Source organism: Strix uralensis, unplaced genomic scaffold, assembly GCF_047716275.1.
Source record: "Strix uralensis isolate ZFMK-TIS-50842 unplaced genomic scaffold, bStrUra1 scaffold_72, whole genome shotgun sequence".
NCBI lineage: Eukaryota > Metazoa > Chordata > Aves > Strigiformes > Strigidae > Strix > Strix uralensis.
In genome coordinates, this window is record NW_027436726.1 from 749,137 (window position 1) to 767,888 (window position 18,752).

General features: G+C 40.2%; 2 protein-coding genes across 2 annotated transcripts; both read right to left on the reverse strand.

Moving 5' to 3' along the window:
- Positions 1-788: 788 nt before the first annotated feature.
- Positions 789-9,625, reverse strand: LOC141938477 (kinesin-like protein KIF20B). Its single transcript, XM_074857338.1, has 3 exons — positions 8,960-9,625; positions 2,461-2,603; positions 789-1,147 (listed from the first exon to the last, which is right to left on the reverse strand). Exons 1-3 carry the CDS (start codon positions 9,105-9,107, stop codon positions 1,070-1,072), a joined length of 369 nt encoding a protein of 122 aa, XP_074713439.1. The 5' UTR covers positions 9,108-9,625; the 3' UTR covers positions 789-1,069.
- A 4,999-nt stretch (positions 9,626-14,624) lies between these two features.
- On the reverse strand, positions 14,625-18,738 carry LOC141938481 (kinesin-like protein KIF20B). Its single transcript, XM_074857340.1, has 4 exons — positions 18,670-18,738; positions 17,499-17,654; positions 16,270-16,446; positions 14,625-14,663 (listed from the first exon to the last, which is right to left on the reverse strand). The coding sequence occupies exons 1-4, from the start codon at positions 18,736-18,738 to the stop codon at positions 14,625-14,627; spliced, it is 441 nt and encodes a 146-aa protein (XP_074713441.1).
- Between the last annotated feature and the right edge of the window lie 14 nt (positions 18,739-18,752).

Genomic DNA, 18,752 nt, shown 5'->3' on the forward strand with positions numbered 1-18,752 from the left:
CAATACCAAACCTCAAAATGCAATCCTGTAGAGAAGATATTCTTCCTGTGGTGCTATACACTATACATGTGCAAAACAGACTGATAAGGAGTTCTTTAAACAAAGGCATCATAGATTCATATAGATGATGGGTGACAGACCAAAATGCAGTAATAATCAAAATAATCCAATAGTCCATGTAAAAACAGTGTTGTATGGTTGGCATTAATTCAAGAAAATAAGAATAAGAAAGCTGCATGAGCACCAAGTTAGAGTACCTGATCACTTACTGGGATTGTCTTGTTCCATCCATGCCAACAGCAGGTCCTTGTCAATGTAATTTCAGCTCTTTCTGAAAAGTGATCAGGACTGTTCCTCAAACAGTGCAAAATCCTATGAAATACAGTCACTGCCCGTGACTTAGGTAAATGCTACATTGGTGAAACCAAAAGTGTTTTAAATGTTTACTCAGTCACTGATTATAAGCTGAAACCTTACTACATATAGCTGTTCTAGTTGAGCAGAAGTGGATGGTTGGAATAAAACGTCAAATGTCTGAGAGTGGGTCACTTTAATAGCAGATTATAATTATTTATGGATATTATAATCCCCAAAGAAAGAATATTGTGCTTATAAATTCCTTTAGAAGAGTAAATAAAAGACAGTTAAACCACACAAGTGATAAAAAACATCGTATTTCTCCACATAGTGCCAATTCCTTTTTTTGTCACTTCACAGAATTTATTGCATACTCATTTTTTTTTTCATTAAAAGTTATGGTAGGTATATTGGCCGGCTGAAAAAAACAACTTAAACCATTCCACACAGGCATAGTTCTTACTGCACAATGGATAAATTATGAACACTTCCAAAGACACCATTCCTAAAAAAAAAAAGATTCAGAACAAACTTCTTGAACAGTATTTCAACTTTAATGGAATCAGAACAGTAACCCATCAGAACAATTCTGTACATCTCTATAAACACTTTGGAGCATGACTAAGTACCTATTACTTCCTATATACAATCACCTGAAATAATACACTGTAAATATGCCTTAACTAGAAAATACAAACATGCTTTTGCAAGATTATTTAGCTCTTTTTGAGCGTAGCTGTCGCTTGATGATTAGCTGATCACTTTCCTTCTCTTTTTGTTCTATAAAGACCTGAAAAAGATGATATTTCAAGAGTTACTCAGCATTTCTCCAGGGACAAATGACATGCACTTCTAGACCCACGTAACCAATAACATGGTTTTTCCCAGAAGCTGTTTTCAGAATTCATTTTGCCTATTATCTTTTAGTCAGAGGTCTCCAGAATAGAGACACCATTTTAGTGCATCATAATAAGCAAAAAATACTGGGAACATATGAAATCCCATTTTTTGCTGAAACAAATATCAAAGTCCAAAGAGAACAGTGATCTGAAAGCAGCTCTCACTTCTTATCTCTAATACTCATTTTGTGAAACAGGAAGTGTTCAGAAAACATATTTTTAGCTTAAATTTCTTTAGCTTTCTGACTTTCCCGGGATTCAGTCTTTAACTTTTCCTTCCACTTCCAAGCTCCTTAGCTTCTTTTGCCCTGCCTTCCTGTCATTTCTTTCAGCCTCCTGTGGACAGCATTTTGGTTACTGCTGCATCTATTCATACAATTTACAGAAAAGTCAACAGAATAACTCGGTATGGGCAAATGCTCACCAGAGCGAATGAAGGAGGACTGAACAGAATGAAGAGATGTACTTCTAACAGCCAGAGCACGCTCAGCACTTTAGTTACTGACAAAACCATAAAGCTGGATTTCAGAAACCGTCCATCAAGCCCTGGCCTATAAGACTCTCTATAGGCTGGCTTAGACAGGGCAACGCAATTTAAGCACACACAGAAGGCTACTGAAACTGTGCTTTGAAAAGCATGGCTGTATCCAAATCCTAAAGTAACCATAATAGCAGCTGGGCAGAAAAGGAATCGGAAATTACCTCAGGTGCTCACTTGCCCTGCAAAGTTCACTGTACACACAGACCTTTCTCTTCAGTGTTTCAGTCAGGCTATTCCAAATCTATGGATTCCTTCATGGTCTCTATTTCTATTATCCCTTCATGCTACTCTTAAATGAACACCAACTACTGGAAAAACAGATTAAGACTCAACTGCTGTACTAGAGGAAAAAGTAACACTCCACATACCACAGCTAAGGTATCTAAGACTCCAAATGTGAAGTGACTACTGTCGGGGTGATACAGCAAGTCAGCAGTCACCCGCAGAGAAGAGAGGTGAGAAAACAGAGACAATTAAAGTAATGCATCGGGAAGAAAAGACCAAAAGGAATGGTCAGGTAGAATCAAGACATAAGTCAGTACTTTCAAACCTCTTCTGCAGTTTGACTCGATCAGGTTTGTTCTGTCCCCCCAATAGCTTATTTTAAGCCCAGATTACAGAAATAGATTACAGCGGACAGAACACTAACCCGTAATCACTTACCGAAGAATCAGGGACATCTAGAGAGCAAAAACTGTCAGTTGAATACAGCTTTCTCTTAGCTCGTTCTGGCTCGAGCTCCTTTCCTTCGACACTTTCTGGTTCTGCAGACTTGGGAGAGCTTATTGTTGCCATCAGCTGCTTTGCTACAAGAAAAATTTTATCGTAAATCTTATTGGTTTATGAGCCTCAAAATTAATGAATAAAGGTTTAATGAATAAAGGTTTATTAAAACCAGTTTAAAAAATGAAACAGGTGTAGTCTGAAATTTAAACATAAAAATTCAGAAGTGGTATGTATTTGACTACCACAGTCTTCTATATCCAGAAACAGTTTTCTATAGCTTCAAACGCAAAAGCTTAAAGGACACATTTAAATAGCACCAAAAAAATCAATTGGGATTCAGATTTCACTGGATGTTAAATACAACAGGAATTGAAAACCAGGCTTAACTTCTTTGTACTGACAGAAGCACAAGGCTGAGTCAATTTTCTCTATGTACTTGTATAGTTTTATCAAACTAGCACCCGCTCTATGAAGAGATGAGTGTGTGCATCTTATGAGCTAGAAGGAAAGAAGAGATCCCAATCAATACTAAGTTATGCAAAAGAGGGAAAAAACACAGGACATGGTAATAAAGGTTACAAATTAGACCTCATTTGCTCAAATTAAGTATTTCCAGGGTGAAATTTTGATTAGTCTGAATCTGGCTTCCACTGATAATGACATGTTGTCCTCATGGAACCACTCTGACATGCAGAAAATTTTAAAAATCCCACTATCTTAATTTTAACTGTCCATGTTGGATAGTGACTGACCTTGTTTTAACCAGCCAAATAGTAGTGTCTTTTAGAATTTAACACTGATGATTCTTTGTGCCCTCTGCTAATTTTAATCTTTTTTTTAAAAAAAACCCAGTAACTCAGAAATCATGTCTTGTGGAGCAGTTTGCTAACAACTGGCTACGTGAGAAAGGGCACAGCACCGAGGAACTGCTGACAACGGCGACGTGATGGGTAAATACCGAAAAGTATCAAAGAAGAACAAAGAACAGAAGCAAGACTATGTAGAAGGCCTTGCAGAAATCATAAGGGGTGGGATTGGTATTTAACCTTAGCAACCAAGGTATCTAACCTTAGCAACCTATAAGGAGCTTGCTTTTTGCAATATGTATGAACTAATTATTGTAGATATAAAAGAAGTGTGAGTACTAATAAAGTTGAGCCTTTGTGCATTAAATGATGGCTGGGCTCCCTCTGCGTTCTTTCAACAAATGGTGACCGCGACGTGATACGTGCCAAAGGACGTATCAGGCGCCACGAAGGATAAAGACCAGAGAAAGTGGTTCAGGTCCTTAAGCAGCGAGGACGGCGAAAGGCTACTGAAATAAGAGAAAAGGCCCGCGCCCTGGGTGTCATAAGAGGTGAACCCTGCTGATACGTGCTGCCGAGACCTGGAAAGGCTGCAACGGAAAAAATTCAGGTATGGACAGGCAAGCAGCATATGATTTATTTGCATCCTGGCTGACACAACGCCGGGTTGAGGGAATAGATGTAAAAAAGGATCTTCAGGGGCTTTTAGCTTATGGGGTAGAGCAAGGTTGTTTTATTAATCCACATACAGTTCATGAATTATCGGAATGGCGAAAATTTGGAGATAAATTATGGGAATTAACATTGAATGATGATAAGACAGCAAAAAAGTTGGGAAAGTTATGGAGGGTGGTTCATAATGAATTGCTAAGGTATCAGGCTGAAAAAAGAGCTGCACAGGGCGCAGTTGCGGCAAAAGAGAAAAACACCAGATATGGGGAGGAGGAAACTAGGTGGCCATTACCGCCTACGTTTCGTGAGCTTGTTTTACCACCTTTGCGTTCCGAAGAGACGGGACAGGAAAGCTCAGAACGAGTTCTCCCTACCGCTCCCCCCGCCCCCGTCCTGAGTAGCCCTGACGCGTCCAGCCACACTGTGACGCCGGAAAGCGAGAATTCTACTCCTGGCTCAGAAGATGGGCTGGGGATAGAGATCGCTAAAGAAAGGTGTCGGGCTTGGAATGCATTGGCACGAGAGGGGTTAGAAAAAGGGGATGAGGCGATGACTCAGATGGCGACAGCAATGGCTTTTCCAGTTCAGTTTCAGCCGAACCCAGCTGGTGGAATAAATGCTACTGTTACGGCATTAGATTGGAAGCTTTTGTCACAATTGCGCTCTACAGTGAGTTCTTATGGTGTTACTGGTGAACCGGTTCGTCAAATGTTAGATTATCTCTGGAGCACTCAACTTCTTTTGCCTGTAGATTGTCGGGGTATAGCAAAGTTAATTTTCTCTCCTAGTCAGTTGTTGTTGTTTAATGCGCATTGGCAAGCGAAAGTATTAGAATCGGTAGCGGTACAGCGGCAAGCAGGAGATCCATTACAAGGGATCACAATGGATGAATTAATGGGGTTAGGACCTTATGCTAGAGTAGAAGCTCAAGCATTGCTCGGTCCGGATAAGGTGAGAGAGGCAATGAGGTTAGTGAGAGAAGCCATAGAGCAAGTGAAAGAACCAGGCGGAGTTCCAATGTATATGGGGATTAAGCAAGGGAGAGAAGAGACCTTGGGCAGTTTTGTAGATAAGTTGGTAAATGCAATTGAAAGAGCAAGAGTACCTATCCACATGCAGGGTGCTCTCTTAAAACAATGTATTTCACAAAATGGCAATCCTGCTACAAAGAGTTTACTGAATACATTAAGGGCAAATTGGACTGTAGAGGAGGCACTTGAAAAGGCATCATCGATACCCACTGGACCTCAGGCTTTTCTTGTAGAGGCAATAAAGAAATTAGGGGAAGGAATGAAAGAACAGGCTCAAGCTACTCAAAGTCAGGTTATGGCAGCCCTTGCGCCTCTCCAGACCTCGCCAGCAGGTAGAGTGCAAACACCTCAAAAGGGGCAGCTGCGGTGTTACCGATGCGGAGCTCCAGGGCATGTACGAAAGAGTTGTACAGCCAGAAATGTATGGTGTCAAACTTGCCGATCCAACTCCCATAATGAGGGGGCTTGCCACAGACGGTCGGGAAACTCCACACGGAGCGCGTTCGCCGGCCGCCGCGCGACGACGAAAATTGCAGCCGCAGCGCAGTCCTTCAACCCGCCACCCGGGGAAGTCTCGGGTTGGACCTGGCAGCAGCAGTAGATGTTATTCTGTTAACAAATAATCCTCAAACAATATCTACGAACGTACGAGGACCTATCATCATTAATGGGAGAGCCATGGGAGCTTTATTATTAGGAAGATCATCGGCATCACAATGTGGACTATTTGTTTTACCGGGAGTTATCGATGCAGATTATGAAGGTGAAATCTATATTATGGCATATACACTGAATCCACCAGTAAAGATTGCACAGGGACAACGGATTGCACAGCTGGTGCCCCTGCCACAAGTGACTCAAACAATACGACCAGTAACTGAGGAGAGTCGCGGAAATAAAGGCTTCGGATCCACAGGAAGCCTGACCCTGCTAACACTGAATCTGAGTACGAGACCCAGAAAGACTGTTCACCTGTCATTTCAAGGGGATATCTTTGTGTTTCTACACCAACAGGCACCGCATGGGTTCCAGCGAGATGGGCGAAACCTGCCGCACCTCCCAATGACGCCGGAAGAGAGACAAGTTCATCGACAGCGACTGAAGATTCAGCCGGTTCTAGCGGGGATTGAGAGTCTACTCGGACATTCACTTTACTGGACAACGCTGTCAGATGTTTGGGGAATTATTGAATGGTTAAATGTTAGTGTGACAAGGGTTAGTCACGCTTGCTTAGGCTGCCAGAGTCAAGACCATAAGGCCTGGGTAAAACTATTCTGTGGGGGGTGTGAGAAAAGATATTGGATACATCAATCACAGCTATATTTTGGGTCAAGGTGCATTAATTGTCGTAATGCATGGATTCATGAGAATCCACTGAGTGCACTTGCAAGGTTCACAGGACAGCCAGCTCAAGAGTGTCTATATCTGTGGGAAAATCAGGAGTCATTATTCTTGTCAGCGGCTGTTTGGTGGTTACAGCATCACGGACAGCGGCTAGTGCAAGAATCAAAATCTGTGCACTTACAGACTGAGTGTTTCATACATAGTGCTATCCCTACATGGATGCAGGTTACTCCCCGTAGGTGGGGACAGATGCAGAGACGATATCTAACAATAGGGAAAAAGGTAAAACAATGAAACAAAGAGGTATAATTTGTCTTTACATTCTCACACTAAGTGGAGCAATAGATGCATTGATGAGGTTTAGTCAGCCAAGGGAAAATGTGTGGGTAACGTTGGCCAACTTGACAGGACAGTCATCACTCTGTTTGGCTTTAGGAAGTATCAACCATCCATTCCGTACTTGTTTGGTTGGACTTCCAGTGTGGAAACCTGGAGAGTTTTGTAGTTATGTTGTGAATCAGACACTATGCAGTGCGGCTTATACAGAGGATGATGGGAAACATCAGTGTGAGCTTATATTATCACTAAATACAACATTAGAATCCCCACCTGAGGAATTGGAGCTTTTTGGAAGTGCAAATGCTAGCATAACAACTGAAAGAACTGGAAAATGGGTCAGCTTTCTGCCAAGGCAGGAACACCTTAATACACACAGGAAGATGTGGGCTTCATTAGATTCAGCATTAGACCCTGGTAATGTGTATGAGCAACTATATTCAAGCTGTAATGGTAGCAACATAACAACAGCAAGAGAGCTACCAACAGGAATCTTTTTAATATGTGGTGACAGAGCCTGGAATGGTATACCGATACATCCACAGGGAGGTCCCTGTTACCTGGGACGACTAAGTTTATTTCACCCGAATATGTCTGCCTTGATGAAACTTACTAACAGAACCAGGACGCAGCGGTCCATACATGAACTAGATTGTAGTGGGATAGGAGAGCCACGATTCTGGACAGAATTTACACAGGTGTTAGTTGCAACTATTTTGCCAGGAGGAGCGGCTAATAAAGCCATGAACTTAGCAAAACAGATAGGATGTTGGGCAAAAGATGAGCTTAATCGCACTTCTGAAATTTTAGATCGGCTTACAGCAGATGTAGAAAGTGTTAACCATGCAGTATTACAAAATAGAGCAGCTATTGATTTTTTGCTTTTAGCACAAGGCCATGGATGTGAGGAATTTGAAGGAATGTGTTGCATGAACCTGACAGACAATTATTCTTCAGTCCATGCAAAGATTAGGAAATTGCAAGAAGGCCTGCACAGCTTGAAACAAGTAGATGGATTAGGGATTGAAAGCTGGTTAAAAGAATGGGGACTTTCAGGATGGTTAATATCTCTGATCAAGTCTATAGGGGTAGTGATCTTGGTAATTGTGGTTGTACTTTTGATGTTGCCATGTATTGTCAGTCTTCTGCAAAGGGCCCTGCAGAAGACTGCCTCTGCAATATTTTTAGTACAAGTGCAAAAAGAAAACGGGGGAGATGTGGAGCAGTTTGCTAACAACTGGCTACGTGAGAAAGGGCACAGCACCGAGGAACTGCTGACAACGGCGACGTGATGGGTAAATACCGAAAAGTATCAAAGAAGAACAAAGAACAGAAGCAAGACTATGTAGAAGGCCTTGCAGAAATCATAAGGGGTGGGATTGGTATTTAACCTTAGCAACCAAGGTATCTAACCTTAGCAACCTATAAGGAGCTTGCTTTTTGCAATATGTATGAACTAATTATTGTAGATATAAAAGAAGTGTGAGTACTAATAAAGTTGAGCCTTTGTGCATTAAATGATGGCTGGGCTCCCTCTGCGTTCTTTCAACAATGTCTTACTGTAGGAAAGGATAAAAATATATTCTTCAATGGAAAGTCCTAGCAGTTAATTTTCCCAAGGCTATGCTTAAACTTAATGAAATCCATTAATTGCTTCATAGCCAGTTTATTGAAGTCTTCCACATATTTTCAGGAGATACCAGCTTTCAGACTCTGGAGAACTAATCTTCCTCTCCCACATACATACTTCAAAAAACATTAACACAATTTCCACAGAAACAAAGCAGGAGGCGGGGGAGGGATTGCTTATGGAACAAGGTCAGATCTGGGTTTGAATTCAACTCTTGATTTTTTTAGATCAGCAGGTCAGGTTTCTGAAATTGCCTTTAACTGTTTTACTGTAAGCAAGAACAAAGTAACTCAGACATTTTGAGCTTACCATTGCTTTTAGGATCGATTTATCCGCACATACTCCACACTGCATCCTTCTGCTCTACCTGGCTTACCTTTCACACTTAACCTAAACTTTAGAACCATGTGGTCCTTGTAATCCAGTCGGCCTCTTCTACTCTGCAAGATTCAGCAGAGCAGGCCCCAGCTCAGACTCCATTGTTTCATAAATGAAAGAACAACTGGATGCAGCAGACGTGGCCTTTAACAGCACATACATTAACAGATTACAGTAGAAAAAAGCTCTTCTACAATACCCAGATAACATGGAATAAGCCTTATTTATTCTGTACAAACCTTTAGAGTGAATAGTAATAGGAGAACTTTGGAAAAAATCTCCAATTTTTTGTAGTGTTCCATCTTTCTTTTTAGCTGACTTTTTACTTGAAGTAGATTCTTGCTTTCTTAAGGGGTATTCTTTTCTTTTCTTCTGTGTAGAAGACATCTGTACAGAAATACAAGATCATTGTTTAAGTCGAAAAGTTGACTTATCTTCAAGTTTAATTCCATTTTGTTTGACTTCAATGTTATTTTCAAGCTGACATTTTGAGCTTTGCAACTGATACCTCTGTTCATTACACTAATGATACTGCCGCAGCAAGCAATGTAGACAACCTTATTTTATACCCAAAAGAAAAAAAATCGTCAGAGTTTCACAGAATACATTTAAGGGCATGAGTAATATGGGAAACAAATAGTTTCTTTAAAAAAAAAAAAAAAAGATTCAAAGTTTTAGAGTGTTTCATTAGACCAGCTGCTCTAGTTATAAAACAGAAGAAAACTGATGGTGAAAATAAATCTACTGTCCACCCTTTGAGCCTGCCCAGGTTACTACTAAGGCCTAAAATCGTATTTTTATAGTTGTCATGCATATAGATGACACAAACCTTAGTTTTACTTCAAAAGGAATTGCCTATAACATGACATATGCTAAGAGTATGTTCAAACTAGTCTTCATAACTACTCAGCATGCAACATCCTTCCCTGTGAATCCCTGTAGGCTGCAGCCAGTACACGTTCTGGCAAATACAGACTGACTGTCCTTGGTTAGCTTAGAAAGTTTAGTAGGAAAACAACGTACGTGTTTAAGAATCCTATTAAAATACATAGATAAGATACTGCTGCATAAGAATGTTTGCTCCTTTCACAAGTCCAGAGATTTGAGAAGAGATTTGACAAGCCAACACACAAATTGAAATTAATAAATCTAAGTGTAAATTCAGATTTATGGTGACAGGTTGGTAGCACAGTGCCGTTGTTAAGCTGTCTTGTAATGACATCTTCTATCTTGTGGAGTGGTGCCAAGCGTTCCGATAACCGACAGCCATACCAACTGATAACATCAGAACATGGAAAGAGGATTTTGTTCTCTAATTAGAAGGGAGTCTCTGCAAAAGATTTGGGTTTGTTTGTTTCTAAAAAACCAAGAGGGTTTTGTTTTATTTTTTTAAAAATTTGACATGAGCAGTATGTGGTTATTTTAGCACTACAGATTTCCCCTCAGTCCTTAGTTTTAGTTTTTACAATGCTTTTCAGTTTTAGGAAATTTAAACCAAATTGTGTCTTCAGCAGACTTTAACAGTTAAAGTTACTGAATCATTTTATAATCTATCTCTGTTTGACATATGTAACATGAAGATAAATATTTAAGGGTAACATTCAGGTGAATAAAACAGCAATAAAATACTTTTAAAATTAGTTCCACGTTATTGAAAAATTACTTAGCTAACTGTCATCCCATCGGGGTATGAACATCTATACTATGAGAGGATTTACAAATGGATTGGTAAAACGGTCTTCTCAAAACATGGGTGACTGCGTTAGAGGAAATATATCCACCTGTAGAGAAGGTTCAGTGCTTTTTCAGTGCCTTCAGAAGGATGATTATTTTTACACTGACTTTTCCAGCAGCCTACGAGAATACTCCTCTCAAAGAAAATTGGTTCAAGACATTGGAAGTTTAAATCAAATCTGGACATTATTCCAGAATGAAGTGTTCAATTCCAGATGAATTAACTTACACAGCTTTTAACAGTTACTTTTGCAATCCAAGTTTAACAAAATGAGTTTATTGAAGTACTGTTGAACACTAATCACTGAAGTGACCATTTCCCTTAACTATTTTACTAAGAGATTAAAAAAACATCACTTGAGAACACTTGAAGGAGAATGCTAGAAAAGCATCAGACACTTCACTCCCCAGCTGAGACTCAAAGCATCACTTACCACTTATGCAGATGATCCACAGGTCATCTCCCTTATACTCACCTGTCAGCTGCAGAAGTCCTTAGAAGTAAAGAGATTCATAAGCCCCACAAGTAGGATTACAAGTATGTAAGTACCACCACAATGAGGTGTCGGGGTTTCAGAGCCTTTGTAAGTGTCTTGGAGATGTGTTCGTGCTAGTGCTGATAAAAGGCAGAGGAAAGAAATGTGCAGTTCAAGTAGGAGCAGAAAAGATTTTTACCACCCTGAACTGCTGTGAAGCCTTAGTCTCGCACGTAAACACCCCAGCACACTAGGAAGGCTGGTGCATATATCCTAGCACAGCTGAAGGAATTAAAGAGGAATTAAGGTCTACAGAAAACAGGGAGATTCAGGTGCTCGTGCAATTAGTTCTGTATATTCCCTCTAAGTACAAAAAGATCAAAGAAAACACAGACTGCAGAAAAAGTCAAAGGAAGTGGTCTTGAAACTCTGAAATGCATTGATTAAGCCCAGGGGGTTAACTTGTAACTGACTATTAGAAGAGATTATAATTGATACCAACGGTTGCTTAAACCAAAAGAAGCAGTTCTATTGAACTGGTCTGTAATCCTGCAGATCACAGCCAGAGACAGAAGCAAATAGTAAGAGCAAGGAGAGAGAAATGTAAAAGGTAAAGAGGAAGTACCAATCAGGGACAAGCATCCAGAGTCTGGATAAACTGAAATCTATGACTTTATTCAACATAGGCCAGAGATCCACCACTGGGCAGGGAGCAGGGCATGGGGGGGAAGAGGTTTAAATATTCTCTGTATATATCCTTAGGATCTCAGTGAGAATCAAAAGGATAGGATTTTAACAAATGATCAGAGTAATAAATTGAAGAACTGCACAACACATTTTGTCAGTTGGTCTAGGTCATACCTCATCCATCTCTTTACTCGTCCTTTTCTTTCTTGGCTTGAGCACTTTAACTGTAACTGGTAAGGTGCTGCCCTGGTGTTTCACCTCCATCTTATCGGGTTCCAGAGGTGTGAACTGAATTTCCATCTCTGGTTTTGGGAACCAACTAGTATTTCCACTTTCTGTGGACACTTCTGAAGAGTCAAGGGCAATTTCTGAATGCTCCTGCAAATACATGGAAATTTTAAGAACACAAGTTTTAAAATAACTGAGTTAAAAAACCCATAATACATATCTTCCCCCAATGGATTGCAAAGTAAGCATTCCATTTCCCAGCTGTTCACTTTCAGAACACTTCTAATTGAAGGAATCTACTTCAACCATAGCAGAGTTTAACCCTTACTTTCTAAATCTTTGTTACATTTTTTAAAATGTAACGAAGTTAACGTTTCTATCCACAATCACAGAACTTGAACTCAGCCTGATACTTTGTTTCCAAGTCATTTTGCTCAAGGGCAGAGACAGTCACAGTTTTCACAAGTAGCAGTAGTAGAATGGACATGACTTTCACCTTAACTCTGCTGCTCCTTAGGAGCTAGGCAGTAGTGGGAGCTTTTGAGAGAAAAGTATAACCTTTCTCTAGCCTATCTTTAAGGAACTCTCCCTTCCCCTTCTACACCAGAGAAGCTGTGTAAGTAACAAGGTCCAACTAGCAAGCTACAAGCCAAATTCAACCTGTGAGAGGCTTCTACATCACTACCTGTTCTCTGGAGGAAGAGCAGGCATTAAGGCAGCCCGCAGCCCACAAGCTGAAAACCTTGTCTCGTACCTGCTCACAGCCAAACCGCACGGACTGCACAGGGAGGGGGGGATGGAAAAGTCAGTTTGCACAATTCTTCTTCCTCAGCAGCACTTACCTTCCACCATCCACCCAACCCGTTTTTCTTAGCAAAACCAGCAAGTTAGAGCTGTGGTCCTCCCAGCTCCTGCATCTCTGTGGCAGCAGTTCAGCTGCTGGCTAGCATACAGGAATGGATTCAGCAGCTGTTTGAATGAAACCTGAAATATAGGCTTTTGGGGTTCTTGGTGGTTAGAAACTGCAGGTGGCTGCTACTACTGCTGCTGGTGGGGTCCCAAACAGAGCAGCTGCTCTGGCTTCTTTAAGGGCACTCTCCTCTCAAAAAGGAAAGTGATCAAAGCTCATGGAAAGCCCAGAGATAGTCACATTCTGCAACAGGCTCTGCTGGGATTCTGAGTGGGGATACGAGCACCACTGCATTCCCAAGAATGGAGTTGGCTAACAAAAACATTTTTCTTTATAACTGCTACTTCATGAGAGTTAGCCATCAAAAAGTTACGTAGCAATGGCTAGTGTCATTAGCTAACACAGCTACACACAAGAATCCTGTAGTGGAAGAAAGCAAATCCAATCTGACCTGCTACTGCTCATCCATTTAAAATTTTTTCAATAATAATCAGCCACTTCATAAGCATTGGTGAGAGGTAGGATTTCAAGAGCATGCAGCTGAAGTCAGATATAGCTATTCACATGATTATGTTATACATCTTTTATTTCTACCAAAAGCCACTAAAATCAGGTGATCTGATCACCAAGAAAGGTATTTGCAGAATAAAACTTTAGAATTATTCAGACAACAGGATACATTTTCTTCCCTATTCTGCATTTAGCAAAACCCATACAACTGCATAAAATTTTTAAATTTCAGTTTTGTACCTACCTCACTTAATGAAGAGGCACTGCTAGGACATCGAGATAATGGATAATTCCCTTTAACTGCATCATATCTAACTGGAATACTTTGTCCAAGTATAGGATTAGTCCTGCTTTGTTTTTCCATAAACTGTAAATATTTAGAATGAGAAAAGATTATGCTAAACTGTAAACCTCAAAATATTTTGATTTTTCTAAAGCTACAATGTAAAAGCTCAAGTGCAGACAGCTAATGAACACCTGGGCTGAGAGACAACACAAGTTTAAGGCAGTAACCTCTACTCACGATGCCATCATGAGATGTGCCCTGCTGGGTCTCACCAACAGTCCGTCTAGTTCAATATTCTGCCCCAAGAGTGGCAAAGGGAGATGCTATTTAAGGATAACATGGTGATCCTGGTCACCTTGTCATCTGTCCTCTCCATACTCTCCCAGCATTCTTAGCTGTGCATTACAATTGTCAGAGTCTACACCACTGCCTAACCCTCAGAGTATCCATTTAAAAATATATTGATCGATTTTTACTACAAAATTTTTCTAATCCCTGCTGACAGTAACTGTTTCCACCACCTCCAGAAGATTACTAACTGCTTCATATAGGAATATGTTATTTTAGCTGTCTTAAAATTACCTCCTATTGGTTTCATGAAGTGCTGCCCAGTTCTTGCAGGATTTTAGCAAGGACAGTTCTACCCATCGCAGCCATGATTTTGTAAACCTCAGTCCCACAACCCTCTGGTGGCCTTAACCTCTCCTAATCACAGTGCCAGCTTCTTAGCCTCTCCTCACAAGGCAGGAGACACACATCGTCTTGATCACCTTAGATTTTCTTCTTCACTCTCTTTCCTGAGTATTATTTGACTTCCCCCCAAAACTCTACCCCATTCACTTCACACCATAACAGTTTATCACATGAAAATCCTGGTAGTAGCCTCTCCTTATTCATAACATCAAGTACTGTGGCTACTGGCTTGAGGTAAATACTTCAGCACCAACTGTTCACAACAATTCTTCTCTGTAACTAATTTTATAGCAAAAATAACTAATTTTATGGTGCTCTCTTAGCTGCCATTACAAAGCTGTATAAAGCAATAACCATTCTGAGAGCTCCTCTCTACTCCCTCATACATCACAAGCTTTATCTATACGGCACCAGCTGAACTGACGAAGGAGCAAGAAACTGGCCAGTCTTATTTGGCAGTAGACAGGAGAGAGATGAAGAGATGCATTTCATCATTCAGCCCAGTTCTGCCACAAGAGGAGAATCGCATCTTCTAGCAGCCAGGGGAGGGTCTGCTAGAAATCCATGTTCAGCTCTCTTCATTACTAGTTAGCAATGGAATCACGGAGCATTAATTCAGTTTAACAGGAAAACTACCTCACTGAATACTGCTCACGTAGCACACAGGGATTTGGTCAGAATCAGAAGGCTCAGTACAGGTGCAAGCCTTTTAATTTTTGTTCAGGAAATATGCAAAGTCGATCTTTTCTTTGTGTAAACTTCAAATATTGTTTTGTTTTTAAGTAAGATGCAAGATACCGTTCTGTTCTTGTGAACCCCATACGGGCTGGCAGCTCTAATTACAGAACCATCTCTACTACCACACTATAGGTGGTATCAGGAAAGTTGTCTGAGCTGAAATCCCCTTAGCACTGACATAACCAAACAGAGGTGACATCACAAATATTATGTCTTCAAATCTCTAGAATCTGGATTAGTTAACTAGTTTTTCCCTCAGGTACAGAAGTTTTATAGTGTATAGAGAGGTGGTATTCTCTTAACTAAAGTACTTCTTTTTCTGAGAGGGAACTTGAAAGAGGGAGAGAGAAGAATGAACAAGAACTCAGAACTAATGATATAGTTAAAGTACGAAGAACTACAGAAAGTAACTTTTGGGAGATTCCCCATGTTGATGAAATATATACTGAGAAAACAACAAAACAAAGATGTTACTAACAACATATCATTAGTACATACTTTCTATAAATATAACAAACATACCTCTTTGTTTACAGACTGATCTATTTTATCTTGTCCTTCAGGTAAAGGTACTTCTGCCAAAGACTGAAGACTTTTATGATTAACGCCTTGTTTCAATTCCTTTATAAAGTCATCTTTCTCAGCCAGCTGTTTTCTTAGTTCTTCTGTATCAGTTCCCTCATCCTAATAAACATAGCAAAAATTGCCACAAATTGCAGGATTGGCAAAAGAAATTAACATGTGCATGAGCATCGTTACAATTACTCAGTAGCACCAGTTTTAGAATTGCAGGTCAAACAGCCAGCTGTCCAACAAAAAGCCAACAACTTCATGTATGAGTGGCCTCTACTTAAAGCCAAGAAAGGTCATACAACAGCCTGGGAAGATGTCATGCAAAATTTTTTATTTTACTTTACTGATGTAGTTCACCTCCCATTTGAACTTTATAAAAGTTCACCTGCCATTTGTTCATGAACTTCTTGGTTCTGTGCAAAAGGCAGCAGATGTGATAGTTGTTTCAGATTTCCAGTCCAATCAAATCGCAATGATCAAACAGACTTGAGTGTTTATTTGAACTACTGAGTGTTTTGAAACTTCAGTTACTGTTACAAATTCAGTTTCAGAAAAGCATAAAGCTTTATATTAGCTGCAAACAATTTCAATATGTTTGAAATAGAGCCAAAATGTAGTGTTTTGCAGAATTAGTGAATAACAAAAGAAAAACCACAAAAACCAACTACAAAAAAAATCCCTCAGAAACAAGAGAGAGAGAGAATGAGAGAGGACCTTTCCTGAATCCTTCACCGCCGCTTGTTTCAGTTCCGCTATTTCTTTATCTTTTTGTATGGCGATAGAAGCCAAAGTCTCGAGCTGTACTTCCAAAGCTTCTACTAACTGATCTCTTTCTTCATGCCACTTTTGAAGATTGCTGGCCTTTTCTACCAGCTGTGCAGCAAGTCTTTCCTGAATGGGGGAAAAAAAAGGTTAGATTTGAACACCACTTCTACAAACCATCTGAACTGTTCTGACAGCTTAGTTTGGCATAGTCAGTACTATCTTATGGCCTTAGTAGACTTGAGAGCCTATGTAGATCTTAAAAAGCTCACACAGAACTAGTTTCACTACAAATATACAAAAGCAAACCATGCTTCAAATGAGAAAAAACGGTATCTAAATTGATACTCTTTGTGAAGAGAATTTTTGTCAAGAACCACCACTCCTGCTTGCCCACTTTCTGATTTTATTACTGGAAAGTCTCAGGCAAGCAAAGTCACAGACAAAGTGAAAGTAGTCCCAAGCTCCTAACACCCCCCTGTACTGATTGCAGGTCCAGAAGGTCATTGCTAACTACTTCTAGATGCAAGTACAGTTTTAGATTGCACAGATTCATACAATAATTTCATATGCTTAAGAAATTACAACCTTGATACAGCCCAGTGACCAGGCAAGGTATCCACCTTGTTATTAACTATCAGTCACTCTACTTTGAAAGTGATATGGAAGCAAAACCACTAGCATTTTGACCAAGTATTTTTACTGGAAAGAAGCTTTTTTTGTCAACTACTGCTTGCTTCTTCTCTTCCTTCTAAAGCCTCATAGGCTTCCCCCCCCCCCTTTTTTTTTTCCCAGAAAAGCCAAGCAACAAATATTGTTTTTCAAGGTATGTTTTCTCAGCTTCATTAAGTAGCAATTCATTTAAGCATAGGTTACTTATTGGTGTTTTACACACAAGATGAAGTTTGAAGAATTCATAGCAAGGCAGTGCTGGTGACAGGATAGAAAGGAACAGGCACTTTCACTTCCATTAGGTGTTATGCTTTTTCATTTTGTGCCACTCCTGTTCTTCCCTTTTCACATGGAGATGATCTCATGTAGGCTTTGCCATGTGATAAATGAGGGGACTTTGACAAAGGCCAGCTCCCCTCAAGCGCCCACACTGTTAACACTTGACACGAGATCTGCTCTGTACTGAAGACTTACGCTAGAGGACTCTGCCGAGACCTCCAGTCACTTACAATTTCTGCTTGTTGCTCTACACAACGTTTTCTGTCCTCCGCAAATCTTCTCATTTCTCTGTTGCGATGGCTCTCAGCTTCTTTCACTTCACTTATGAGTCTCATTTTTTCCTCCAGCCAATTCTTTCTTTCAGTTTGATACTTTGCCTCATTCTCCTATTTTAGTGGAACCAGAAATAAAGCCATAGGCAGAGATTAAGCAACACAAAAAGAAGTCTTAAAATCCAGATTACCATTAAACACATTAGTTTCAAAAAGATAACAGAAATACTAGCACAGTTTTACTCCAGCATATTCCCAAGTGCAAGCATTACATTCTCATTTGTTCTTTTCCATTTAAAAAGATTGTGTAGCAGTTTTCAGAACTTATTATTCAGACTGGCATGTCTTCAGGGAACAGACTTTTCTTCCTCTAAAAATGCTGTGGGTAAGTCACAAACACTATTAAAGTTACACCAAAGGTAATGGCAAAAAGACCCTTTTTACTTACAAATTCCCAAACTTTTATATTGCCTTGCAGGACACGTTAGGAAACCTACTTCAAGACTGAAAGGCAAAAAAAGCAGCACAATTTGAATGGTAAACAGAGATAGTGTGTAACCAGGAATGTTACTTCAATCCACAGCAACTTTGCCTCCTTCTCTACCACAATCAAACCTTTTGTCAGACATTCTCCCACACAAGACAGGAGGCACCTGAAAAGCTGCCTGGGAAAAAAGTCTACTTTCTAATCCAAGGAGAATTAAGAGGTAAACCCTCAGCCTAACAGGAAGGGCTTACAGGTCACACAGCAAGCACAAGATCTTTAAAGAGTCTGATTTATTTGCCCAAGCAACTGATGGGAAAAAGGTCTGAAACAATCCAGCTCCTGACATCTGTTCAGGACAGCTGTAAGAGGAGCCCGGCTAGAGAAGCACCGTCCATGGCAGCACACCACAGCGAAGGGTGCACTGCACTGTGGGGCATCAGTGATGCTGTGTATTACACAGACACCGCATCCAGACTTTGCTGCACTGGCACACTGCAGTTTTTAGAGGAGGTTTCCTTCACCAGTGTAAGAACTTGCCACATCATGCCCCAGCTCTTGAAGATAATGACACAAAAAAATTTAGACTTCTAAATGAAAGTTATGGTTTTAAACCTAAGTATGAATTACATCACCATATTTTACCTTCAGTTCTTTTTGCAGTTTTATTAATTTCTCATTTTCATCTCTGTTTTTTTCCGTGGTGTTGCTCATCTCTTGCTGCCAGT